Raw genomic sequence first — 26960 nt, forward strand, 5'->3', positions numbered from 1 at the left:
GCCCCCCCCCTTCCATTCGCAGCAAAAAAAAAAAGCTGCAAACTTCAAAGAAAAGCTCTTACCACCTGGATCTCTCTCTCACTCTTCTTTGCCTGAAGAATGAGTTTATCTACCAGGTATTTAGGCAGATAACGCGACCAGAAACCCGGGGGCAGCTCGTTAAGCTGCCGCCATCAGCAAGTTCCCGCCCCGGAAGCAGGGCAGATCCCTCAAGATGTGCTTCAATGCCCAGTTTGCTCAATCTCTGGGCAAACGGTTCATCTCCTGTTCATAGCCCCTCCTTGCACAGAACATGTGAATAAACTACTATGGAGTTGTTGCAGCACCTGACTCATCCTCCTCCTCCTCCTCCTCCTCAGGAATCACAGACTAGACCTCCTCCGAATTCCATCTGCCGGCCAGTGTCGACTGGCGACTACCCGGAGGAGAGCCTTCTCTGTGGCTGCTCCGACCCTCTGATAGATGACACAGAGAAGATTCCTGAATCCCCACCCTTTGAGAGATCCCTCATTTGACCAGCCCCTCATCCTCAGACGTGGGGAGGAGACGCATAAGTGGGAGGGGGACAGCCTCCAGAGGACAGAAAAAAACACCACTCAGCGGGAAATAGGGGCCCAATGCCTTTATTTTGAGGAAAGAAGAATAGGTCCACTGTGTATTTGAGGGGAAGGGTCCCCATTGTGCCTGGTCGGCCGTCCTTTGCCAAGTTGAGTTCGGAAAAGTCGAATGGTGAATCTGACAGGAACCTGTAGAAAGAGAATCAGTTAGGGGGTTTCTGCTCAGATTTATCTTCCACGCTCTGCTTAAATCTTACAACCAGGAGGCCCCAAGCCTTGCCCTGCTTAATCTTACAACAACGTGGAATTCAAAAGGTTGTTGGACCATCAGTGACAGGCCTGGAGGACCTCTCTGAGTGCTGGAGTTTGTAGGAGGCTCACCCGACCAAGCCATTGGCCTTTATGTCCCCTAAGGGTCACCAGTCCAGAGCCCAAGGGCTGTTCATCTGTGCAGGTGAGCTGGATAAGTGGGTGGAGTCTGCCTTTCTTCTCTCTCAAAAATCCTTTTGCCCGCAATTTTAATTGGATGTCCACCCTTCCAGGGGAAAGGAAGGACTTTCAGGAGAGAAATAGAAGGCAAGTGAGAGGAAGGTGGCCACCACAAGAGACACAGGGCTACTATATAATCAGGACCATCCTCGATTGAGGTATAGATCTTCTCTGAAATAAGGGCTTATAATTGGCTCGCATGATCAAGCCATAAATTCGTGACACCTGAGTGTAGACCTGTGATAGTCCACTGCCAGGTAGCTGTAGATCTGCACAGTGGACAAAATGGGTGGGGTCTTTTGCGCTGCCTCATGGGACATTCTTCTCCCAACCTAGAGGAACCTGACTCTTCCCAGGGCCTTGGACTCGCGATGTGCCAGAGCCTCCGTTAAAGGATGATGGGCTGTCATGGGATGATCTAATATTGCCTGTTGATCTGTGCCCTGGTGGGGTTTTTTTTAACATTGTTTTGTTAGGTTTCCTGGCATTTTGTTTTTCTAAGACGCCCAGAGTCACCCGGGTTGAGTAGGGTGTCCTATCAACGTTTGAGAGAAAGGAATCCATCCGTGCTTGGGCGTGGAGCGTGACACGGTGCGACTGATGGATTTACACATCAATGTCTCTTCCTTTCAGCACCGAGAAAACATGGGCAGGCCCCATGTGCTGGGACTGTGTGAGGACTCTTCCCACGGGTGGGGGTCATGCTCCCATGGGCCTGCGCTCCCAATGGAGTGGCCATCGGTCAGCATCTGCTGTCCTCCAGAGTTCTCTGGCCCTTTCACACCCATCCCCCCCCCAGGGCTTCCTCCTGGACTCCTAGGAGGTGGTGAGGACAGTGACAGGGCTTCCCAAACGCCCCAGAAAACGAAGCCATGGCTCTGGAGCTTCCTGCAACCTTTGTGGCCTCAAAATAGTCAAAGGGAGGAATTTAGAAGAAGATCTGAAATGAATGGCAGGATGGGGCCTTCTTTCCCTCTAGGAGCAAAGGAGACTGGGTCCTCTGCTCTCAAAGAGACCCCCTCCCCAATCTTTTAATCCAAGGATCGGACCCTCTCTTCAGGCTCAGCTGAGAGAGAACTTCCCCCTCTTCCTCCCCCCCTCTGTCTGTCCTCCTGTCCTCCACCAGTCCCCCCTCAGGAGGACAGAGACCTTGATGTTCTCAAGACCTTCTCCTTTCCTCAACATCCTATTTGGGGCTTGGCTCATCCAAGGTCCATTCTGGGGTCTCTGAATCCCTACAGAGAAGTATAAGGGCTCAGGGCTCTTACCTTAGACAGGATCCATGCAGTCAACTATGCAAGCATAATGGCAGCACTTCTGTTTCCCCTTGCACTCCCAGTCGCTTCCACACATTACGGGACAAGGGGTGATGGTGATGGTGCCTGGAGGGGCCGTGGGACACACCCCGGGCTTTTCTGCAAAGAGAAGATCCCAAGGCCGAGGGTCAGACTATGCAGGCAGAGCAGGAAACCGATTCTGCTTTATTGTCCAGCTACTTTAACAGAATCTTGCAGGTCTGAAAGGACGAATCTCCTGCTGTCTCCTATGCAGCCTAAGAAACTAGGGAAGGTCTCTTCTCTTCCCCTCTTCCCTTCCTCCCTCTCCCCCTCCCTTCCCTTCCCTTCCCTTCTCCTCTCCTCTCATGCAGCTGTGGGCTACGCCATCTCTTATCTGACGGTTCCTTTGGAAGCATCTCCTCGCCTGGTCTCCCAAAGTCTTTCACACACCCCATTCCACTGGGAGATTTCCTCTTGAATTAGAATCCCAGAGCAAAGGAGATCCCATCTCTGGTCCGTTCAGCAGCCAAAACATCTCCGTGCATCCAGGATGAGAGAGGCTGGCTGGAGCACGACTCTACCTCCCAGCTCCTTCCCCCCAGAGGATGGGAGTCCTCCTGAGTCCTCGGTTGCTTCTCTCCTTGGTTGGTTTCTTCCCATTGTTTGAAGGTCCCCAAGGAGAGAATCAGCCTGAATTGAGGAGAAACCTTCTAACAGTGAGGACAATTAGCCAGTGGAACTGCTTGCCTCCAGAAGTTGTAAATGCTCCATCATGGGAGGTTTTTAAGAAGAGGCTGGACAGCCACGTGTCTGAAATTATATAGGGTCTCCTGACTGAGAAAGGGGCTGGACTAGAAGACCTTCAAAGTCCCTTCCAACTCTCTTATTCTGTTAAAACAAAGCCATGAACATGGACTGAGGTTCAAGCCAACATCCAGATAACAAGGACCAACAACCAAGTAGAAAATAACATTCTCCATATGGAGCTACCAAGGAAAAACCCTCAGCCACACTGGCAGGGAGAAAATGACACACTCAGTTGCACTGTTGGTGTTACCCAATTGGATAGTGAAACATTTGCAAGAAAACAACCAGGCTCAGAGAGAACCACGGATCCCAGACTCCTCCTCTTCCTTGTCCTCCTCCTCCTCCTCCTCCTCCTCCTCCTCCTCCTGCTCCTGCTCCTCCTTGTCCTCCTCCTCCTTGTCCTCCTCCTCCTCCTCCTCCACCTCCTCCACCTCCTCCTCCCTGCAAACTCCACTCCCTTCTAGCAGTGTATTTCGGTCATAAACGGTGTGCAAGAAAACCACCCAGCTCAGACAGCACCGAGGACCCCACAGTTCAATCAGAGCGACAAAGATTCCCTTCTACGGAATCCATCATAGCCTGTTGTGAGAACCAGGATATTACATGAAGCCACCCTATGCTTAATTTTAGGAGATAGCAGTTCTCATTCTATCAAGGGGTCACCCAACAACTCCTTCCCTACTTACCAACACAGGTTAGTGGCATTCATCTCTGGTCACAAAATTGTTGGCATTGCCATCGCATCCACCGTAAATAAACTCCTGGCAGTTATTGAAAGTCGAGTTGTAGTAGAAGCGAAGAAATTCAGCTCTACATGGCCCATGTTCTCAGGAAGATGACAAAAATCTGTGACAAATGGAAGGGAAGGTGTTATTTCATTGGGTACCACAAACACCTTCAACATATTTCCCCAACCTGGGGCCTTCCTAGCATGCTCAGAGTGGAAGCAGTCGGGAGCCATTTGGGACATTTTAATTTGGTTTCCTGCTCTGGGGATTGGATCCGATGGGTACTGGATTGTTCTTGTGGCTTAAAATCCTGATTCTGCAGCTGCCCTGAGTAAAGAGAGCTCGGCCTTCCCCTAAAACTGCATCTCTCTTTCTTGGGGTCCCCTCCCATTTCTGTCTCCTGTTCAGCTGTCCCCCAACCCCCTCTCCAGAACCTCCCCAGAAGAAGCCCCACCAAGCCAGAGGTTTCAGACTGGGGGTCTCTGTTTTCCCTTCCCTGGGGGAGAACTCTGACCACTTCAGCCCCTCCCTGCCAAGGGTCTCAAGATCATTCAGAAAGCCCTACCTGGCTGGTCCTGGCCGGAGACGGGGGTCAGCTCTGCCCAGAGGGTGAGGAGTCCCAGCAGGAGAAGAAGACCTCCAGAAGACATGATGAAGCTCTCTGCCCCACACTTGGCCTCCGTGCATTAAATAGTCTCCCCACTGGGAATTTCACATCCAGGAAGCAGGAGGACGTAATGCACTGAGAACACAAATTCTTCCCTCTTTCGCAAGATGGTGGAACAAGAGGTGGGGAATCTGGGGGTTGGAGGCCAGGCAGGTCCCTGTTGATGTCAATAGGTCATTTCTCTGGTCAAGCAAAACTCGCCTTTCCAGAGCTGCAACAGAGCTGGGAAAGTCCCGTGTTAAGGAGTTCATGGTTTGTGTGTGTGTGTCCATGGTGGAGGGTGGAATATGGGGGCTGAATGGCTGGGGTGGATAATGTCACTTCCTTCTCAGGGCTGCCCTGGGGTTGTGATGGCAGAGGTGAGGAGATTTCTCCTCTGTGGTTTGCAGAGAGATTTTGGACAAAGAGGCTCTGGTATTATAGGCAGAATATAACAATATAATATAATGTAGTAGTTCAGTGCAATGCAATGCCATGGTATGATATGGAATGGAATGGAATGGAATGGAGTGGAGTGGAGTGGAGTGGAATGGAATAGAATAGAATAGTATAGTATAGTAGTGTATAGTATAGTATAGTATATAGTATAGTATAGTATAGTATAGTTAGTATAGTATAGTATAGTATAGTAGTGTTCTGACCCCGACCTTGTCCGTTCAGAAACGAAAGCCAAACAGAACGTTCAAAGGAATGTCTTTTCATCAGTCCCGGCTCTTGCTGGCTGCGAGCCCAAAATAAACACAGATAATTGCTCTGGCAAAAGTCCTGTAACTCATAAACTACTACAAAACAGGACTATAAATCAAGTCACTTATCCAAGTGGGCTTTTCTCTTTTTTTTTAAATATAATTTTTATTAAACATTATTAACTTTAAAAACAGGAAGAAAAATACAGCGACATAAATACAACGACATAAGCAAAACAAATCATACATAACAATATAAAGTAAAACCTACAGATACAAATGCCGTTTTAAACATACAACCCCCCTCCCCCCCCCACGGTGACAGTCATTCACAGCCCAGTTTTTTCTTTCTTTCCTCATTGTTAGCTCTCTAAGCCACATCTTCTCATTGCAAGATTCAGGGATCTATTACGGTACCTATGATGTTAACTTTCCCCATTTTAAGTCCCTGCTGTTCTCCCAGTCGCCCACTATACCATAGGTTCCAGCTAAGATAATGTTCCATTTCTCCTTTGTCCCTCAGCCAACCCGTCATTCTGTCCATTTCTGCACATTCATAGATCTTTTTAATTATAGCATCTTCTGACGGAATAGTAGTGGATTTCCAAAATTGTGCATAAGTTATTCTTGCGGCCACAATTATATGCAGGCTCAAATGCCATATTGAACTGCTCATGTTTTCTGGTTTAATGCTTAGTAAAGGTTCTCGGGTCTCCATTCCATGTTTGCCCCGGTAACCTCTTTTAGCCATTTTTAATCCTTTTCCAATATTTCGTGGCCTCAGTACAGGACCACCAAATATGGTAGAATGTGCCATCCTTTCTTCCACATTTCCAACACAATGGAGATAACCCAGGAAACATCTTGGCTAACCTCGTTGGGGGAAAGTGCCACCTATAAACCATCTTGGTGGCGCAGTGGTTAAATGCAGCACTGCAGGCTACTGCTAGATCAGCAGGTCAGCGGTTCAAATCTCACCGGCTCAGGGTTGACTCAGCCTTCCATCCTTCCGAGGTGGGTAAAATGAGGACCCGGATTATTGTTGGGGGCAATATGCTGACTCTCTGTAAACCGCTTAGAGAGGCCTGAAAGGCCTATGAAGCGGTATATAAGTCTACTGCTATTGTATATGTTTTCTTTGAATGCAGTAGATGTTGTAAGTTTAATGGTCTTACTCCATAGATCCCACCATTTGCCCATTTCAATTTCATAACCTAGGTTCTCTCCCATACTATTAGAAGGCTTTTGTCCATCTCTTCATTAGTATCTTGGCAGGTCAAAAATTGGTAGATCTTCGATAACATTTTTTTGTCTCCACCAAACAAGATCTTATCTAGCCCCTGAGGGTTTGGGTAGATCCCGAAACGTGCCTTATCACTTTTAAACCTGTTTCTAACCTGTAAATATTCCCACCATTCCAAATTCCTGCCCTGTTGCTCTAATTCCGTCTTTGTTTTCATGTTGCCCTCTTCTGTCATGATATCTTTATATGTTATGTTTCTTGTCCAATTAAATAAACTCGGATGCGTTAAGGCCTCTAATGGTGCCAACCAACACGGAACCCTAAGAATATTTTTTCCTCATTTTTTCCCAGACCCCCATCAAAATCTTCCGAATATAATGTCCCATGAAGTACCTATGGGGGGTGTCTCTTTCTTGCCAGAGGGAGGCATGCCATCCCTGGGGAGGTCATGTCCCTCTATAGCCAATAGGCGCCTTCTATTCAACATCACCCAATCTTTCACCCATGTCATGATTGCTGCGTTATAATATGCTTCCCAGTTGGGTACTCCGAAGCCTCCCAGTTCTCTGCGTTTTTGCAAAGTTTGGACTTTGATTCGTGCTTTCTTGCCTTGCCATATAAACTGTGTCACTATTGTCTCCAAGGATTTAAAAAAAAAATTGTCCAATTTAGTTGGTGCCGTTTGAAACAAAAACAAAAATTTTGGTAATACATATGTCTTGACTGTCGCAATCCTGCCCATCAGAGACAATTGTTTGCTACTCCAATTAGTCATATCTTTGGATACCTGTTGTAGCAATTTCATATAGTTATCTACCTTGATAGAGGAACATCTCTCCGTCAGCCAAATTCCCAAATATTGTACTTTGTGGGCCATGTTGATCCCTAACAGGCTTTGTACTTCCCTTTTCTGGTTCAGAGTCATATTTTTAATTAACAGTTTGTCTTCTCTTTGTTTATACGTAGCCCGCTATCCTACCGTACTCCTCTATTTTACGTATAAGTTGTATCCCAGATGCCAAGTGGGCTTTTCTCGATGTTTGCACGCAAACGGGGAACGTTGACTTCTGCAACCAGGGCATGGCACCATCAGTCTCTGTTGCTTGTTAGGAGATCCTAATGAGCAACAGCTGCTCGTTATCATCTCCTATAAGTACTCGGTTGCTCTTTACACCGGTCAGCCCTTCTCCTGCGTGCATCCCCTAAACAACTCACAGGAGGTTTCTGTGTCAGTCTCTCTTATCTCCTCCCCACTGATCCCAGGCTCACTCGTCTCCTGGGGACCAACTAATCTCTGCGCCCTGCTCAGAGTCAGAACCCTGTCCAGGGTCCTCCGCATCCTCCAGGGCTGACTCATATGACCCCTCGCTGTTGGAATCTGGTAGCAGCTCCAAAGGCTCCTGCTGAGCCACAACAGTATAGCATGGCATGGTATGGCATGGCATAGCATAGCATAGCATAGCATAGCATAGCATAGCATAGCATAGCATATAGAGAAAGCATAGCATAGTGTAGCAGTTGTCATGAACTCCACACATGTGGATATGGTCACTTACACCTGACATTCCTGGGTCATAGAGGACGTAAACATAGATTTACAAGGAGAGAAAGAACTTGGAACTAAGGAGAAACTTCCTGACAGTGAGGACAATTAACCAGTGGAACAGCTTCCCCCATGAAGTTGTGGGTGCTTCATCACTGGAAGTTTTCAAGAAGAGACTGGACTGCCATTTGCCTGGAATGGTAGAGGGTCTCCTCTTTGGGCAGAGGGTTGGACTAGAAGACCTCCAAGGACCCTTCCACCTCTATTCTGATTCTGATTCTGGTGTCACCATACATCTGCTCAAGCCAGGATTCTGAACCTCATTAAGGAAGTCTACCTCATCCTAGTTTGATTCATATCATTTAAATAGAGCCAGCCGTGTGCAGCAGCTGCCAAAAAAGCCAACACAGTTCTAGGCTGCATCAACAGAGGGATAGAATCAAGATCACGTGAGTTAAAAAATAAAAGAATGCTGATCTTAGGAGGCCATGACTGACAATTAGGATGGTACGTGTTTATAAGGGACAGCAAAAATAAAACCCACAGTTATTATCAGAAACATTTAATCAGGGAGGCTTTGCTATAAGTATGGCAAAAAAAACACTATATTAAAATTCCGAATTGGCTATCAACGATGGAAGCATTAATCTACCCAAATTATTAGACCTAGATAAAATAAAAAGATATAAATATTATTAAACGATCAGGGAAAATCAAAAAGATTGGAGCTAAAAGAACAGGACATAGACCTCAATTGGTGGCAATATATGCAGATACAGGCTAGATATAAGAAAGATAAAGAAGAGAATGGATTCCAAACAGAACTGCAAGATCTAGATAAAACTTTACAAGGTACAGAGGATAAATTGATCAAGAAATGATACGACTACTTATTTAATTACAGAATGGAGGAGGAGGTAGTTAAAGAAACTATGATAACTTGGGCCAAACATTTTGGCTACAGTATTGATTTGGGGAAATGGGCAAAAAATTGGAATGAAAGTTATAAATTGACAATGGCAGTAGCCTACAAGGGAAATATGCATAAAATGTTCTATAGAAGGAATCTCCATCCAGCGAGACTGGCTAAAATGTACCCAAGCTTATCACTGGACTGTTGGAAATGTAGGCAAAATCCAGGAACGTATTACCACATGTGGCGGTTATGCCCAAAGGCTAAACAATATTGGAATAGAATAAGAAAATGGCTCAGGAAAATTTAGAGTTGGTTTTGCTTTCTTCAGTGTTTTGTTGGGTCTGTTAGCCGGACAGATGACACACAGAAGATTCCTGAATCCCCAGCCTTTCAGAGATCCCTCATTTGACCCCCCTCATCCTCAGACATGGGGAGGACACGCATAAGTGGGAGGGGGAGAGCCTTGAAGGGACAGAAAAAAAAACCCACTCAGCGGGAAATAGGGGCCAAATGCCTTTATTTTGAGGAAAGAAGAATAGGTCCACCATGTATTTGAGGGGAAGGGTCCCAATGGCGCCTGTCGGCCTTTAATCCAAGTTGAGGCACCAGACACAATTTGGAAAAGTCGAATGGTGAATCTGACAGGAACCTGTAGAAAGAGAATCCGTTAGGGGGTGTCTGCTCAGATTTATCTTCCACGCTCTGCTTAATCTTACAACCAGGAGGCCCCAAGCCTTGGCCTGCTTAATCTTACAACAACGTGGAATTCAAAAGGTTGTTGGACCGTCAGTGACAGGCCTGGAGGACCTCTCTGAGTGCTGGAGTTTGTAGGAGGCTCACCCAACCAAACCATTGGCCTTTATGTCCCCTAAGGGTCACCAGTCCAGAGCCCAAGGCTGTTCATCTGTGCAGGTGAGCTGGATGATAGTGGGGGGGTCTGCCTTTCTTCTCTCTCAAAAATCCTTTTGCCCGCAATTTTAATTGGATGTCCACCCTTCCAGGGAAACGAAGGACTTTCTGGAGAAGAAAGTAGAAGGCGAGAGAGGGAAGGTGGCCACCACAAGAGACACGGGGCTACTATATAATCAGGACCATCCTCGATTGAGGTATAGATCTTCTCTGAAATAAGGGCTTATAATTGGCTCGCATGATCAAGCCATAAATATTCGTGACACCTGAGTGTAGACCTATGATAGTCCACAGCCAGGTAGCTGTAGATCTGCACAGTGGACAAAATGGGTGGGTCTTTTGCGCTGCCTCATGGGACATTCTTCTCCCAACCTAGAGGAACCTGACTCTTCCCAGGGCCTTGGACTCGCGATGTGCCAGAGCCTCCGTTAAAGGATGATGGGCTGTCATGGCAGTGATCTAATATTGCCTGTTGATCTGTGCCCTGATGGGGTTTTTTTTTACATTGTTTTGTTAGGTTTCCTGGCATTTTGTTTTCTAAGCCGCCCAGAGTCACCCGGTTGAGTAGGGTGGTCCTATCAACGTTTGAGAAAAAGGAATCCATCCGTGCTTGGGCGTGGAGCGTGACACGGTGCGACTGATGGATTTGCACATCAATGTCTCTTCTTTCAGCACCGAGAAACATGGGCAGCCCCATGTGCTGGGACTGTGTGAGGACTCTTCCCACGGGTGGGGGGTCATGCTCCCACGGGCCTGCGCTCCCAATGGAGTGGCCATCGGTCAGCACTCTGTCCTCCAGAGCTCTCTGGCCCTTTCACACCCATCCCACCCCCAGGCCTTCCTCCTGGCCTCCTAGGAGGTGGTGAGGACAGTGACAGGGCTTCCCAAACGCCCCAGAGAACGAATGGAAGCCATAGCTCTGGAGCTTCCTGCAACTTTTGTGGCCTCAAAATAGTCAAAGGGAGGAATTTAGAAGAAGATTTGAAATAAATGGCAGGATGGGGGCCTTCTTAACCTCAAGGAGCAAAGGAGACTGGGTCCTCTGCTCTCAAAGAGACCCCCTCCCCAATCTTTTAATCCAAGGATCGACCCTCTCTTCAGGCTCAGCTGAGAGAGAACTTCCCCCTCTTCCTCCCCCCCCTCTGTCTGTCCTCCTGTCCTCCACCTCCCCCCTCAGAAGGACAGGGACCTTGATGTTCTCAAGAGAAGACCTTCTCCTTTCCTCAACATCCTATTTGGGGCTTGGCTCATCCAAGGTCCATTCTGGGGTCTCTGAATCCCTACAGAGAGTATAAGGGCACAGGGCTTTACCTTAGACAGGATCCATGCAGTCAATCATGCAACCATAACGGCAGCACTTCTGTTTCCCCTTGCACTCCCAGTCGCTTCTACACATTACGGGACAAGGGGTGATGGTGCCTGGAGGGGCCTGGACACCCCGGGCTTTTCTGCAAAAGAGAAGATCCCAAGGCCGAGGGTCAGACTATGCAGGCAGAGCAGGCAGGAAACCGATTCTGCTTTATTGTCCAGCTACTTTAACAGAATCTTGCAGGTCTGAAAGGAGAAATCTCCTGCTGTCTCCTATGCAGCCTAAGAAACTAGGGAAGGTCTCTTCTCTTCCCCTCTTCCCTTCCTCCCTCTCCCCCTTCCTTCCTTCCCTTCTCCTCTACCCTCCCTTTTCCTCTCCCTCTCCCCCTCCTGCCCCCTCCTTCCCTCCTTCCCTCTTCTCTTCTCTCCTCTCCTCTCATGCAGCTGTGGGTTACGCCATCTCTTATCTGACGGTTCATTTGGAAGCATCTCCTCGCCCGGTCTCCCAAAGTCTTTCACACACCCCATTCCACTGGGAGATTTCCTCTTGAATTAGATCCCAGAGCAAAGAGGTCCCATCTCTGGTCCTTTCATCAGCCAAAACTTCTCCGTGTATCCAGGATGAGAGAGGCTGGCTGGAGCACGACTCTACCTCCCAGCTCCTTCCCCCCAGAGGATGGGAATTCCTCCTGAGTCCTCGGTTGCTTCTCTCCTTGGTTGGTTTCTGCCCATTGTTTGAAGGTCCCAAGGAGAGAAGTAGCCTGAATTGAGAAGAAACCTTCCAACAGTGAGGACATTAGCCAGTGGAACCGCTTGCCTCCAGAAGTTGTAAATGCTCCATCATGGGAGGTTTTTAAGAAGAGGCTGGACAGCCATGTCTGAAATGATATGGGGTCTCCTGCTGAGAAAGGGCTGACTAGAAGACCTTCAAAGTCCCTTCCAACTCTCTTATTCTGTTAAAACAAAGCCAGGAACATGGACTGAGGTTCAAGCCAACATCCAGATAACAAGGACAAACCAAGTAGAAAATATTCTCCATATGGAGCTACCAAGGAGAAAACCCTCAGCCACACTGGCAGGGAGGAAAACACACTCAGTTGCACTGTTGGTGTTACCCAATTGGATAGTGAAACATTTGCAAGAAAACAACCAGGCTCAGAGAGAACCACGGATCCCGCCTCCTCCTCCTCCTTGTCCTCCTCTTCTTCTTCTTCTTCCTCCTCCTCCTCCTCCTCCTTCCTCCTCTCCTCCTCCTTCTCCTTCTTCTCCTCCTTTCCTCCTCCTCCTCCTCCACTCCCTCCTTCTAGCAGTGTATTTGGGTCATAAAACGGTGTGCAAGAAAACCACCCAGCTCAGACAGCACCGGACCCCACAGTTCAACCTGAGACAAAGATTCCCTTCTACGGAATCCATCATAGCCTGTTGTGAGAACCAGGATATTACATGAAGCCACCCTATGCTTAATTTTAGGATAGCAGTTCTATTCTATCAAGGGGTCACCCAACAACTCCTTCCCTACTCACCAACACAGGTGTAGTGGCATTCTCTGGTCTTAAACCTATTGGCATTGCCATTGCATCCACCATAAATAAACTCCTGGCAGTTATTGAAAGTCGAGTTGTAGTAGAAGTGAGGCATATAAGCTTCACATTGCCCAGGTTTAGCAGGAAGATAACACAACTCTGTGACAAATGGAAGGGAAGGTGTTATTTCATTAGGTACCATAAACACCTTTACATATTTCCCCAACCTGGGGCCTTCCTAGCATGCTCAGAGTGGAAGCAGTCGGGAGCCACTTGGGACATTTTAATTTGGTTTCCTGCTCTGGGGATTGGATCCGATGGCTGGACTGGATTGTTCCTGTGGCTTAAAATCCTGATTCTGCAGCTGCCTTGAGTAAAGAGAGCTCAGACTTCCCCTAAAACTGCATCTCTCTTTCTTGGGGTCCCCTCCCATTTCTGTCTCCTGTTCAGCTGACCCCCAACCCCCCTCCAGAACCTCCCCAGAAGAAGCCCCACCAAGCCAGAGGTTCCAGACTGGGGGTCTCTGGTTTCCCTTTGCAGCCCCTCCCAGCCAAGGGTCTCAAGATCATTCAGAAAACTCTACCTGGCCGGGCCTGGCCGGAGATGGGGGTCAGCTCTGCCCAGAGGGTGAGGAGTCCCAGCAGGAGAAGAAGACCTCCAGAAGACATGCTGAAGCCGTCTGCCCCACCTTTGGCCTCCGTGCATTAAATAGTCTCCCCACTGGGAATTTCACATCCAGGAAGCAGGAGGATGTAATGCAGTAAGAACAGAAATTCTTCCCTCTTTCACAAGATGGTGGAACAAGAGGTGGGGAATTTGGGGGTTGGATTGGCTGAGCAGTTTGCAGAAGGCCAGGCAGGTCCCTGTTGATCTCAATGGGTCATTTCTCTGGTCAAGCAAAACTCCCCTTTCCGAGCTGCAACAGTGTTAAGGAGTTCAGGGTGTGTGTTTGTGTCCATGGTGGAGGGTGGAATATGGGGGCTGGACACCTGGGGGGAACGACGTCACTTCTTGTCAGGGCTGCCCCCTCCCCAATCCTTTAATCCCAGAATCGGACCCTCTTGACATTCCTGGGTCATGGAGGACGTAAACATAGATTTATAAGGAGAGAAAGAACTTGGAACTAAGGAGAAACTTCCTGGCAGTGAGGACAATTAACCAGTGGAACAGCTTCCCCCATGAAGTTGTGGGTGCTCCATCACTGGAGGTTTTCAAGAAGAGACTGGACAGCCGTTTGCCTGGAATGGTAGAGGGTCTCCTCCTTTGGGCAGAGGGTTGGACTAGAAGACCTCCAAGGGCCCTTCCAAATTCTTTTTCTTGGCAGAATGGGGAAACTGAAGTGTTTGCAGGGCAGATTCCTCAAGATGTGCTGCAATGCCCAGTTTGCTCAACCTCTGGGCAAACAGTTCATCTCCTGTTCATGGCCCCTTCTTGCACAGAACATGTGAGTAAATTACTATAGAGATGTTGCAGCACCTGACTTCCTAACAGCGAGGGCAATGAGCCAGTGGAACTGCTCTCCTTCAGAGGTTGTGGCGTTCCATCACTGGAGGGTTTCCCCCACCAGTTTTTTGATCTTATTTGTAATACCTTTCACCTCCATTAAACAGTGTGTGAACTGGGTCAAATTATTTGAGAATTCATAGTCCACAAGGTAATATAATTAGCATAGCCTAGCATAGCAGTTGCCCTGAACTCTGTATATGTGGATATGGTCACATACATTTGACATTCCTGGGCGATGGAGGATGTAAACAGATTTAGAAGGAGAGAATCAGCCTGGAACTAAGTTCCTAACAGTGAGGACAATTAACCCCTGGAACAGAAGACACCTTCAGAAGTTATGGGAGCTCCATCACTGGAGGTTTTCAAGAAGAGACTGGACAGTCACTTGTCTGCAATGGTAGAGTGTCTCCTGCTTGAGCAAGATGTTGGACTAGAAGACCTCCGAGGACCCTTCCACCTCTATTCTGATTCTGGTGTCACCATAAATGTGCTCAAGCCAGGATTCTGAACCTCATTAAGGATGTCTACCTCATCCTAGTTTGACTCATATCATTTAAACAGGAGCCAGCCGTGTGCAGCAGCTGCCAAAAAAGCCAACACAATTCTAGACGGCATGAACAGAGGGATGGAATCAAGATCACGTGAAGGGTTAATATAAGGTGACCAGACGTCCCGATTTCAGCAGGACAGTCACGATTTATAACAATTTGTCCCGTGTCCCGGGGCGTTTTAAAAAAGTCCCGATTTTCTGGCTTCATGTTGAAAGCCCAGTGGATTTGCTTTAAAATCCTAACCGGGGCAAGACAAAAGACATTCTGTCTAACTAACCTCTCTCTCTGTCTCAGTACTTTCATTGAAGATATTAAAACTTTAAAGCAAGAAACAGACCCCCCCCGGCGCCCCTTTTACCTCATTTTATAAGAAAAAATGACCCAGTACCATAGAGCTCCAGGAAATACTTGGCTAGAGAGGTAGCGAGTGTTACTTCCTGGATTTTCCAGAGGGGAGGGGCACGGAGGTTGGAGGTCGGCTCTTGTGAAAAAAATGGTGGCAAAGTTTCTTTGAAAAATATTTCCCTGACTAATTTCACCATTTCAATTTGCTCAGTTCTTTGTATTAACATCTACATCATTCTTGGTTGATTTGGAGTGCAAGCCTGCTGGTACGTGAGCTGGGTTTTTTTCTTTTATTTTTTTGTATTTTAAAATATATTTATTTATTGTGCACAGGATTTTTTAAAATTCTGTGTGGATTCTTTTTTTAAATTGTCTTAGACTATTTAAAAAAAGATTCTATCCAAAATAAATTGAAGTGAAACCATGTTTAAAAATTCTATGCACAATACTTTGAAATATGTGCATAGAAAGAATAGTTTGAAATGTTTTACTTCAATTTCTGTGTGGATTCTTTTTTAAAAGTCTTAGGCTATTTAAAAAAAGATTCTATCCAAAATGCAAAATACCAGCTGCAGTTATTCACTTAAGAACTGTGGCAAGAAAGGTGGTATAATGGGCTTAGTGACCAAAGTTACAATGGCGTTGAAAAAAGTGACTGATGACCATTTTCACACTTAGCAACCATTTTCACACTTAGCGACCATTGCAGCATCCTAATGGTCACATGATCAAAATTTTGATGTTTGGCAACAGTTACAATTTATATTTGTAAATTGTAGTTATGTTGAAATAAAAAAAAATTACAATGCTATTTTGCGTTATATAAAAATTTTTGTTGCTCCGTATAAAATTTTTAATCAAGCCCCCCCCCATCAAAGGTGTCCCTCTTTACCAATCTGAAAATCTGGTCACCTTATGTTAATATCACTTTATAAGCCTTGAAAAGGCCACACTTGGAATTTTGCATCCAGTTTTGGTTCCCATGATGTAAAAAAGATGTGGAGACTCTAGAAAGAGTGCAGAGAAGAGCAACAAAAGATTCGACTGGAAGACCTGCAATTTGGCAGTTTGAATCTCACCAGGCTCAAGTTAGACTCGGCCTTCCATCCTTCCGTGATCAGGATAATGAGGACCCAGATTGTTGGGGGCAAGAGGCTGACTCTGTAAACTGCTTTGACAGATCTGGGAAGCTCTGTGAAGCTGTAAGTCTAAGGTCAATTGCTATTGCTAAAAGGGAACCAGGCCATCAGAGAACTTGATGACTGGACACCTCAAAGCTGACACCAGCCAGGACCTACAACAAAGAAGAAGGGCAAGATTGGAAGGCCTGGAGGGACCATCTGACCCAGAGGATGCCAAGGGTCAGATATGACTGAGTGCATTATAATCACTCATTACTCTTCACCTCTTTCTATTTTTTTTACAGTAAACCTATTGTATTTAGAGAACTTCCCTTTTCCTCAACTAAAAGGGAAAAGCAGCCATTAGATGGGTTGAAGATTGAAGAATACAGAGACAGGCTTCGTATTTACCTCCTGTGCCCAGGGATGCTATGATAGTCTTTAAGCTCCTCCTTAAGGAATCGGATGAAATTCCGGAGCCTCCGTCTGTTGAGGTAGGAGACAAATCAGGCTACTATGATTGGTTGGCAGTTGTCCCACTTAGTTGAAAGTCCACCATGCAGAGCAACTCCAGAGGGTCACAACCATCCCCTGCTTTACAGCTAGAACCCAAAGGATTCAACCAAGGTGATTATGGGGCTGGGGCTCAAACATAGGATGAACAATTGCAGGAACTGGAACCTGGCTAGTCTAGGGAAGAGAAGGACAGGGGACGCAGGAGAGCATCTTCCAATATTTGAGAGGCTGCCACAGAGAGGAGGAAGGTGGTCCAGCTGTTTTCCAAAGCACCTGAAGGCCAGACAAGGAATAATGGATGGAAACTGACCAAAGGAGAGATTCACCTGGAAATAGGAGAAAATTCGGACAGGGAGAACAATCATAAATGAGACAGAAGTTCCCTTTGGAAGTTGTGGGAGCTTCATCCCTGGAAAGCTTCAAGAAGAGACTGGACGGCCATCTGTCGGAAATTGTGTAGAGTCTCCTGCTTTGGCAGGGGTTGGACTAGACGACCTCCAAGGTCCCTTCCAACTCTGTTACTTGATTCAGGTACAGTTCCCGTAAGACCTGGTCAATCCTCAATAGACTTAGAACTCAACATGGCAGGTGTGTTGGCCTCCTCCATAAATGGGGGGAAATATCCTCTTCAGAAGGTAGCTGTGGTATCCAAAGAAGACAGTGCAACGTATTGTGGAGCAGTGCCCTCTGTGTGCATGTCAGGGAAAGAGACTTTCTCCATACAACTCCATCATCTATTCACAATATGAAGACTTGACCTTTGAATTTGTAAGAAGGCTAAATAGTTTCATATTTGCTCATTGAGAAGGCAATTGTGATGGACTATTTAACATTTTTGTCCTATGCTAAATAAAAAACAAGGCCACTTATTTAGCTTATGCTCACCGTGTCTTGCAGTGAATTTATTAAAGATGGTTTGATTTTCAACTGGATATATGCTGAATTAAGTCTCAGGGGGAGGGCCTCTCTGCTTAGGGGCGGGCCAGAGCCTGGTGCCCCTGTCCTTGCCAGGATGGGAGAACTTGCTGTGGCCAATTCACCGTGGAACAATTCAAGAGGGGACAGTGCAAACGAGGGGCAAGTTGATTGCAGCTGTCTTGTCTTGCATTAAGTTTGAACCTTTCTCAACTTAAACGTTCTGAAGGCTGGGCTGAGTGTAGAGTCCGAGCAGCCTGTGGGCCCATCAGCATTTAATTGTCCTGTGGCAAGTTGTCCACATTGAGTTGGCTGGCGTGAGCAACTCTATCCCTGACTCCCTTCATGGAGGCTGGGTTGCAGACCAATGCATGGTGGCAAGATTGAAAAACGCTTAAGCTTCTTGTGGCCATTGTTGCTTTTCAAATTGCCAAAGAACTGTGGGGAGGGAAGGGTGGGAGGGAATGTGGAGGCTACGAACTTCAACTGTGGGGGCCAAGGACACGGCTGCAGGTATCTGCCAAGAAGGGAAGTGTTATCAAAACACACTGTTCCTAACTGGACAGTGTGGACCCATTCCATGGGAGGAGGGGATGAAAACTCATGTTTAGTTATGCAAGGTTGCACGGGAGTTGGTTTTGCTTTCTTCAGTGCCAAAATGATGAACTCAATAAAGTTTTGCTTTTGAGAATATTAAAATTCCTGAAAGTGGTTGCTTTGTTGGGTCAATTAGACACACAGAAGATTCCTGAATCCCCAGCCTTTGAGAGATCCCTCATTTGACCAGCCCGTCATCCTCAGACATGGGGAGGAGACCCATAAGTGGGAGGGGGCAGCCTTCAGGGGACATAAAAAACACCACTCGTGGGAAATAGGGGCCCAATGCATTTATTTTGAGGAAAGAAGAATAGGTCCCCCATGTATTTGAGGGGAAGGGTCCCCATGGCGCCTAGTCGGCCTTTAATCCAAGTCGAGCACCAGACACAATTCGGAAAAGTCGAATGGTGAATCTGACAGGAACCTGTAGAAAGAGAATCCGTTAGGGGTTTCTGCTCAGATCTATTTTTTTACACTCTGCTTAAATCTTACAACCAGGAGGCCCCAAGCCTTGCGCTGCCTAATCTACAACAACGTGGAATTCAAAGATTGTGGACCGTCAGTGACAGGCCTGGAGGACCTCTCTGAGTGCTGGAGTTTGTAGGAGGCTCACCCGACCAAGCCATTGGCCTTTATGTCCCCTAAGTGTCACCAGTCCAGAGCCCAAGGGCCTTTCATCTGTGCAGGTGAGCGTGGATAACAGTGGGTGGGGTCTGCCTTTTTCTCTCTCAAAAACCCTTTGCCCGCAATTTTAATTGGAGGTCCACCCTTCCAGGGGAAAGGAAGGGCTTTCTGGAGAAGAAAGTAGAAGGCAAGTGGGAGGGAAGGTGGCCACCACAAGAGACACGGGGCTACTAAATAATAAGGACCATCCTTGATTGAAGTAGAGATCTTCTCTGACAGTCCGAAATAAGGAATTGCATGATCAAGCCATAAATGTTCGTGATACCTGAGTGTAAACCTGTGATAGTCTACAGCCAGGTAGCTGTAGATCTGCACAGTGGACAAAATGGTGGAGTCTTTTGCTCCTGTGTCCTCTTTCTATCAAATGTCCCCATTCAAAAGCATTCAAGTGGGGGTCAGGGTATTCCAGAAAGATTAGAGGAGGAGGAGGAGGAGGAGGAGGAGGAGGAGGAGGAGGAGGAGGAGGAGGAGGAGGAGGAGGAGGAGAAGGAAGACTCAGTCAGGTTGCTACCATCAGAGAAAGGGGGTTACCTACTAGGTAGGAAGAACTTCATCCTCTGTTCCACCAGCTGTCCTTCCTACATCAGGAGACCTTGCTCATGTCTTAATGTCTTCCTGGTGGACTATTGCCATCCACTCTACGTGGGGCTGCCCTAGGAACTGCTCCAGAAGGTGAGGACAGGTGCTCTTACGATGCCCATAAGCCTCCACTACTCTTAGGGCTGCAGTGGCCCCATTCAGAGTACAATGAGAGGTAAACCTTTGAAGCTCTATGTGGAATAGCTCATGGCCCCTATCGGCCCACCTGCCCACCCCACGTGCTTTGAGCAGGGGCCTGGCTCCATTCGCTGAAATGATGCCAACCTGTGGCACCCAGGAGGGACCCGGCCCTGCCTCACGGAGCCTCTTCTCCCAACCTCTGGCTGCCCTGATGCTGCTAGAGGAACCTGTCTCTTCCCAGGGACTCTCAATGGGCCAGAGCCTCCGTTAAAGGATGATGGGCCGTCATTGTATGGACTTCATATTAGTTTACTTTGCTTTATTGTCATTGCACGTGGTAGAACAAAATTAAATGCCCTCTTCAGCGTAGACTATAACTATAAAAACACAAACATACATCTTTACTTTCTATATCACTGAAATTGAAAACCTGATCTTGCACCACACCCCAGAATTCATGTTGTTGCTGCCCTGGGAGAGAACCTCTTTCTCAGCCTCTTTGCCCTCGTTTTTACTGCCCCGCAGCGTCTGCCAGATGGTCCCAGTTAAGAGAAAGGGAGCCCAGGATGAGATGGACCTTTGAGAAGGTTTTGGACTTTCTTAAGGCAGCGGGGGCTATCAGGCTCTTCCAAGGAGGGGAGGGGGCACCCATGACCCCTGGGCGATGACCTTGACCCTCTGGAGCACTGAAGAGCTGAGGTGGCGCAGTGGTTAGGGTGCAGTACTGCAGGCTACTTCAGCTGACTGCAGTTCTGCAGCTCGGCGGTTCAAATCTCACCGGCTCAGGGTTGACTCAGCCTTCCATCCTTCCGAGGTGGGTGAAATGAGGACCCGGATTGTTGTTGGGGGCAATATGCTGACTCTGTAAAACCGCTTAGAGAGGGCTGAAAGCCCTATGAAGCGGTATATAAGTCTAACTGCTATTGCTATTGCTATTGTCCTATCTGCCTCTTTGCAATTGGCAAACCAGACCCAGGCGCAGAGAGTTCAAGTACTCTCCCTGGTGCAGCAGTAGAAGGTCACCGGCAGTTTTCCCTTCCGTTGTTGTTTCCTGAGAATCTCAGGTCGCCTCATCTCTGCTGGGCCCTTTTGACCAGGGCTGCCCTGAGAGTTGCCTTAGGTCAGCTCCTCTTTCCTGACAACACCCAGAGACGTAGAACTGGCCCCTCGCTCCACTTGGCCTCCATGTCTGATCTACTCCTTCTATGGTCCACTATAAACGCTCCTTGGTCTTATTGGGGTTAAGGACCAGGTTATGGTCTCCACACCACGAAAGCAAACATTCCGCCTCATCTGCTCTCAAAGAGACCCCCTCCCCAATCCTTTAATCCCAGAATCGGACCTTCTCTTCAGGCTCAGCTGAGAGAGAACTTCCCCCTCTTCCTCTCCCCCCCTCTGTCTGTCCTTCTGTCCTCCACAGAGTCCCCCCTCAGAAGGACAGGGACCTTGATGTTCTCAAGAGAAACCTTCTCCTTTCCTCAACATCCTATTTGGGGCTTGGCTCATCCAAGGTCCATTCTGGGGTCTCTGAATCCCTACAGAGAGGTATAAGGGCTCAGGGCTCTTACCTTACACAGGATGCATGCAGTCAACCAGGCAAGCATAAGGGCAACACTTCTGTTTCCCCTCGCACTCCCAGTCGCTTCCACACCTTACGAGACAAATGGTCACGGTGTCTGGAGGGGGTTTGGGACACACCCCGGGCTTTCTGCAAAAGAGAAGATCCCAAGGCCGAGGGTCAGACTATGCAGGCAGAGCAGGCAGGAAACCGATTCTGCTTTATTGTCCAGCTACTTTAACAGAATCTTGCAGGTCTGAAAGGACGAATCTCCTGCTGTCTCCTATGCAGCCTAAGAAACTAGGGAAGGTCTCTCCTCTTCCCCCTCTTCCCTTCCTCCCTCTCCCCCTTCCTTCCCTTCCCTCTCCTCTACCCTCCCTTTTCCTCTCCCCATCCTACCCGCTCCCTTCCCTTCCCTTCTCCTCTCCTCTCATGCAGCTGTGGGCTACGACATCTCTTATCTGACGGTTCCTTTGGAAGCATCTCCTCGCCTGGTCTCCCAAAGTCTTTCACACACCCCATTCCACTGGAGATTTCCTCTTGAATTAGAATCCCAGAGCAAAGGAGATCCCATCTCTGGTCCGTTCAGCAGCCAAAACATCTCCGTGCATCCAGGATGAGAGAGGCTGGCTGGAGCACGACTCTACCCTCCCAGCTCCTTCCCCCCAGAGGATGGGGAGTCCTCCTGAGTCCTCGGTTGCTTCTCTCCTTGGTTGGTTTCTGCCCATTGTTTGAAGGTCCCCAAGAGAGAATCAGTCTGAATTGAGGAGAAACCTTCCAACAGTGAGGACAATTAGCCAGTGGAACCGCTTGCCTCCAGAAGTTGTAAATGCTCCGTCATGGGAGCTTTTTAAGAAGAGGCTGGACAGCCACGTGTCTGAAATGATATAGGGTCTCCTGCCTGAGAAAGGGGCTGACTAGAAGACCTTCAAAGTCCCTTCCAACTCTCTTATTCTGTTAAAACAAAGCCATGAACATGGACTGAGGTTCAAGCCAACATCCAGATAACAAGGACCAACAACCAAGTAGAAAATAACATTCTCCATATGGAGCTACCAAGGAGGAAAACCCTCAGCCACACTGGCAGGGAGGAAACCACACACTCAGTTGCACTGTTGGTGTTACCCAATTGGATAGTGAAACATTTGCAAGAAAACAACTAGGCTCAGAGCGAACCGCGGATCCCACACTCCTCCTCCTCCTTGTCCTCCTCTTCCTCCTCCTCCTCCTCCTCCTCCTCCTCCTCCTCCTCCTCCTCCTCCTCCTCCTCCTCCTCCTCCTGCTCCCTGCAAACTCCACTCCCTTCTAGCAGTGTATTTGGGTCATAAAACGGTGTGCAAGAAACCACCCAGCTCAGACAGCACCAAGGACCCCACAGTTCAACCTGAATGACAAAGATTCCCTTCTACGGAATCCATCATAGCCTGTTGTGAGAACCAGGATATTACATGAAGCCACCCTATGCTTAATTTTAGGAGATAGCAGCTCTCATTCTATCAAGGGGTCACCCAACAACTCCTTCCCTACTCACCAACACAGGTGTAGTGGCATTCATCTCTGGTCTTAAACCTGTTAGCATTGCCCCGGCATCCCCGTAATAAACTCCTGGCAGTTATTGAAAGTCGAGTTGTAGTAGAAGCGAGGCCTATGGGCTTTACATGGTCCGGTGACAGCAGGAAGATGACAAAAATCTGTGACAAATGGAAGGGAAGGTGTTATTTTCATTAGGTACCACAAAGACCTTCAACACATTTCCCCAACCTGGGGCCCTCCTAGCAGGTTCAGAGTGGAAGCAGTCAGGGGCCTTTTAAGATGCTTTCATTTGGTTTCCTGCTCTGGGGATTTGATCGATGGATGGACTGGATTGTTCCTGTGGCTTAAACTCCTGATTCTGCAGCTGCCTTGAGTAAAGACTTCCCCTAAAACTGCATCTCTCTTTCTTGGGGTCAACTCCCATTTCTGTCTCCTGTTCAGCTGACCCCCAACCCCCTCTCCAGAACCTCCCCAGAAGAAGCCCCACCAAGCCAGAGGTTCCAGACTCGGGGTCTCTGGTTTCCCTTTGCAGCCCCTCCCTGCCAAGGGTCTCAAGATCATTCAGAAAGCCCTACCTGGCCGGCCCTGGCCGGAGACAGGGGTCAGCTCTGCCCAGAGGGTGAGGAGTCCCAGCAGGAGAAGAAGCCCTCCAGAAGACATGGTGAAGCCGTCTGCCCCACACTTGGCCTCCGTGCATTAAATAGTCTCCCTACTGGGAATTTCACATCCAGGAAGCAGGAGGACGTAATGCAGTGAGAACACAAATTCTTCCCTCTTCACAAGATGGTGGAACAAGAGGTGGGGAATTTGGGGGTTGGATTGGCTGAACAGTTTCCAGGAGGCCAGGCAGGTCCCTGTTGATCTCAATGGGTCATTTCTCTGGTCAAGCAAAACTCGCCTTTCCAGAGCTGCAACAGAGCTGGGAAAGTCCCGTGTTAAGGAGTTCGGGGGGGGGGATGTCCACGGTGGAGGGTAGAATATGGGGTTTGGACCACTGGGGGGGGGATGACGTCACTTCCTTCTCAGGGCTGCCCTGGGGTTGTGATGGCAGAGGTGAGGAGATTTCTCCTCTGTGGTTTACAGAGAGATTTCGGGCACAGAGGTTCTGGTATTATAGGCAGAATATAACAATATAATGTAATGTAATGCAACACAACGCAATGCAATGCAATATAATCATAGCATAGCATAGCGTAGCAGTTGTCATGAACTCCACACATGTGGATATGTTCACTTACACCTGACATTCCTGGGTCATAGAGGACGTAAACATAGATTTACAAGGAGAGAAACAACTTGGAACTAAGGAGAAACTTCCTAACAGGGAGGACAATTAACCAGTGGAACAGCTTCCCCCATGAAGTTGTGGGTGCTCCATCACTGGAAGTTTTCAAGAAGAGACTGGACAGCAATTTGCCTGGAATGGTAGAGGGTCTCCCCCTTTGGGCAGAGGGTTGGAATAGAAGACCTCCAAGGGCCCTTCCAAATTCTTTATTCTTGGCAGAATGAGGAAACTGAGGTGTTTGCAGGGCAGATTCCTCAAGATGTGCTGCAATGCCCAGTTTGCTCAACCTCTGGGCAAACGGTTCATCTCCTGTTCATGGCCCCTTCTTGCACAGAACATGTGAGTAAACTACTATAGAGATGTTGCAGCACCTGACTTCCTAACAGCGAGGGCAATGAGCCAGTGGAACTGCTCTCCTTCAGTGGTTGTGGCGTTCCATCACTGGAGGGTTTCCCCCACCACGTTTTATTGATCTTATTTGTAATACCTTTCACCTCCATTAAACAGTGTGTGAACTGGGTCAAATTATTTGAGAATTCATAGTCCACAAGGTAATATAATTAGCATAGCATAGCATAGCAGTTGCCCTGAACTCTGTATATGTGGATATGGTCACATACATTTGACATTCCTGGGCGATGGAGGATGTAAACAGATTTAGAAGGAGAGAATCAACCTGGAACTAAGGAGAAAACAGTGAGGACAATTAACCCCTGGAACAGAAGACGCCTTCAGAAGTTATGGGAGCTCCATCACTGGAGGTTTTCAAGAAGAGACTGGACAGTCACTTGTCTGGAATGGTAGAGGGTCTCCTGCTAGAGCAGGGGGTTGGACTAGAAGATCTCCAAGATCCCTTGCTATTCTATTATTCTATGTTTAAAGATTAGCAGCAAGCCCGTGACTCTTCACTGCCCTCTTCCCAGGCCCATTGCATCCCACTTGTGTTGGATGACCAGAGCTGGACACAGGATCCAGAGGTGGCCCCAGCAATGGAGCCAAGAGGAAAATGTTCATGATGATGATGATGATGATGATGATGATGATGATGATGATGACGACGACGACGATGATGATATCCTTTCATTCATGTCTGACTCTTAGTGATTCTCTGGGCCAGGTGGTCTCTCCATACCTTCTGATCTTGCTCTTACCCTAACCCTTGAGTCATTTTCTGCTCAGCTGCTGTCAGCTTTGATGGTATCTAGACACCAAGTTCTTTGGTGGCCAGGTTCCTTCTCCAGTGAATTCCACTGCACGACTTGGTCAAAATGAGTGAGACGCAGTTGAATGATTTTCCCTTCCAGTAACAAGTATGGAGTTATGCGCTTCCATGCTTACTTGTTGCTCTACTGTCCAAGGAATACGCATGCGCCTTCTCCAGTACCACAACTCAAATGAGTCGATTTTCTTCCTGTCTTGATATTTTAAGGACCAAGTTTCCCAACCATGGATAGCTGTGGGGAACACAATAGTGACCTTCACATTGTGACTGTGGTTCATGCATCTCAAGATTGCGTTGGCCTTGGCAAATGCTGCCCATTGTTGGCTCATAATTAATTAATGGTCTACCAAAACACTCAGATCCTTCTCACTAATACTACTGATGAATTAGGTACTAACTATCTTGTACATCTACTTTTCATAAATTTGTAGCCAGAGCCTCTCATCTCATATACGTGACTCTGAGCGGCTTATGCAGAAAACCCAAAGTACTGGAGAATCCTGGAGTTCTTAGAACTGGATCATGTTTCATTAGGCCTAATGTTCAAGTTGCAGTGTTAGCAACTCCTTCCACTTTGGGTCAACAAGGTCAAGGGTCTCCAACCTTGGCAACTTTATGACTTGTGGACTTCAACTCAGCTTCACTGGCTGAGGAATTCTGGAAGTTAAAGTCCACAAGTCTTAAGGTTGCCAAGGTTGGAGAGCCCTGCTCTAGACATCGACATACATGCAAACGAGACAGGGCTATAATCATATTCCATAGTGGTCGGCAGCTTCGCCACTGTGAAAGCCTCAGTTGGATAGCATCAACTCTGGCTCCTAATAGGGCTGTAGAAGATAGAATAGTTAAGGTTGGGAGGGACCTTGGATATCTTCTAGTCCAGTAGATCTCAACCTGTGGTCTGCAGTCCCACTTTGGGTCATCAAATGGGGGTCTGTGAAAGCTGGAAAAAATGTTATGATTTAAATCTTGAGTTTAGTCTTGGAGGTCCGTGGCCACAAAAGATATTTAAAGAGCATCTGTGGTGAAGAAAAGATTGAGAACCCTTGTTCTAGTCCAATCTCCTGCCTATAGCAGGAGACCCTATTCTATTCTGGACAAATGGCTGTCCAATCTCTTCTTGAAAACCTCCACTGATGGAGTACCCACAACTTCTGGAAGGAAGCCACTCCACTGATTAATTGTTCTCACTGTTAGGAAATTTCTCCTTAGTTCTAAGTTTCTTTCCTCTCTCTTGATGTCGTTCCATCTATTGCTTCTTGTCCTGCCTTCAGGTGCTCTGGAGAATAGGCTGACCTTCTCTTCTCTATGACAGCCCCTCAAGTACTGGAAGACTGCTCCCATGTCACCTCTAATAATACTTCCCTTTCTTTGGCTGGACATACCTACGGTACTTGCCTATGAGGGCCTGGCTCAAAACCCCTGGACTCTTCTGGAAGACCAGAGTGGACATTTTTGTACTAATAAAGGAGAATCTTTGCAGCTCGCGGTTGACATGAGGGGTTCTTGGTTCTCTCTGAACTTGCTTGTTTTCTTGCAGACGTTTCGCAACCCAAACTAGGAAACGTTACAGGAAGTTGTCCCAAAGGGGCTTTTTCAAGAGGCAACTGGACTTCCTTGTTTTTTTTTTTTCTTTAAGACATTTCGCTTCTCATCCAAGAAGCTTCTTCAGCCCCCTGACTTTGTCTCTGACTTCCTTTGGACAACCTGGATGACTGAGAATCTTTATAGACATTGTAGGATTTTTGCTGAAT

At 47.6% G+C, this 26960-nt stretch overlaps 2 protein-coding genes and 1 pseudogene across 2 annotated transcripts; all 3 read right to left on the bottom strand.

Annotated features, from left to right (window-relative positions):
- Positions 1-2315: 2315 nt before the first annotated feature.
- LOC116523347 (kunitz-type serine protease inhibitor ki-VN-like) lies at positions 2316-13321 on the bottom strand. Its single transcript, XM_032238447.1, has 3 exons — positions 13237-13321; positions 12654-12812; positions 2316-2461 (listed from the first exon to the last, which is right to left on the bottom strand). Exons 1-3 carry the CDS (start codon positions 13319-13321, stop codon positions 2316-2318), a joined length of 390 nt encoding a protein of 129 aa, XP_032094338.1.
- On the bottom strand, positions 3826-4508 carry LOC116523348 (kunitz/BPTI-like toxin). Its single transcript, XM_032238448.1, is given in 3 exon segments — positions 3826-3959; positions 3962-3976; positions 4424-4508. Coding segments are annotated over 3 exon segments (234 nt in total).
- A 5246-nt stretch (positions 13322-18567) lies between the features above and the next one.
- On the bottom strand, positions 18568-23359 carry LOC116523345 (annotated as a pseudogene).
- Positions 23360-26960: the final 3601 nt, after the last annotated feature.

Source organism: Thamnophis elegans, unplaced genomic scaffold, assembly GCF_009769535.1.
Source record: "Thamnophis elegans isolate rThaEle1 unplaced genomic scaffold, rThaEle1.pri scaffold_178_arrow_ctg1, whole genome shotgun sequence".
NCBI lineage: Eukaryota > Metazoa > Chordata > Lepidosauria > Squamata > Colubridae > Thamnophis > Thamnophis elegans.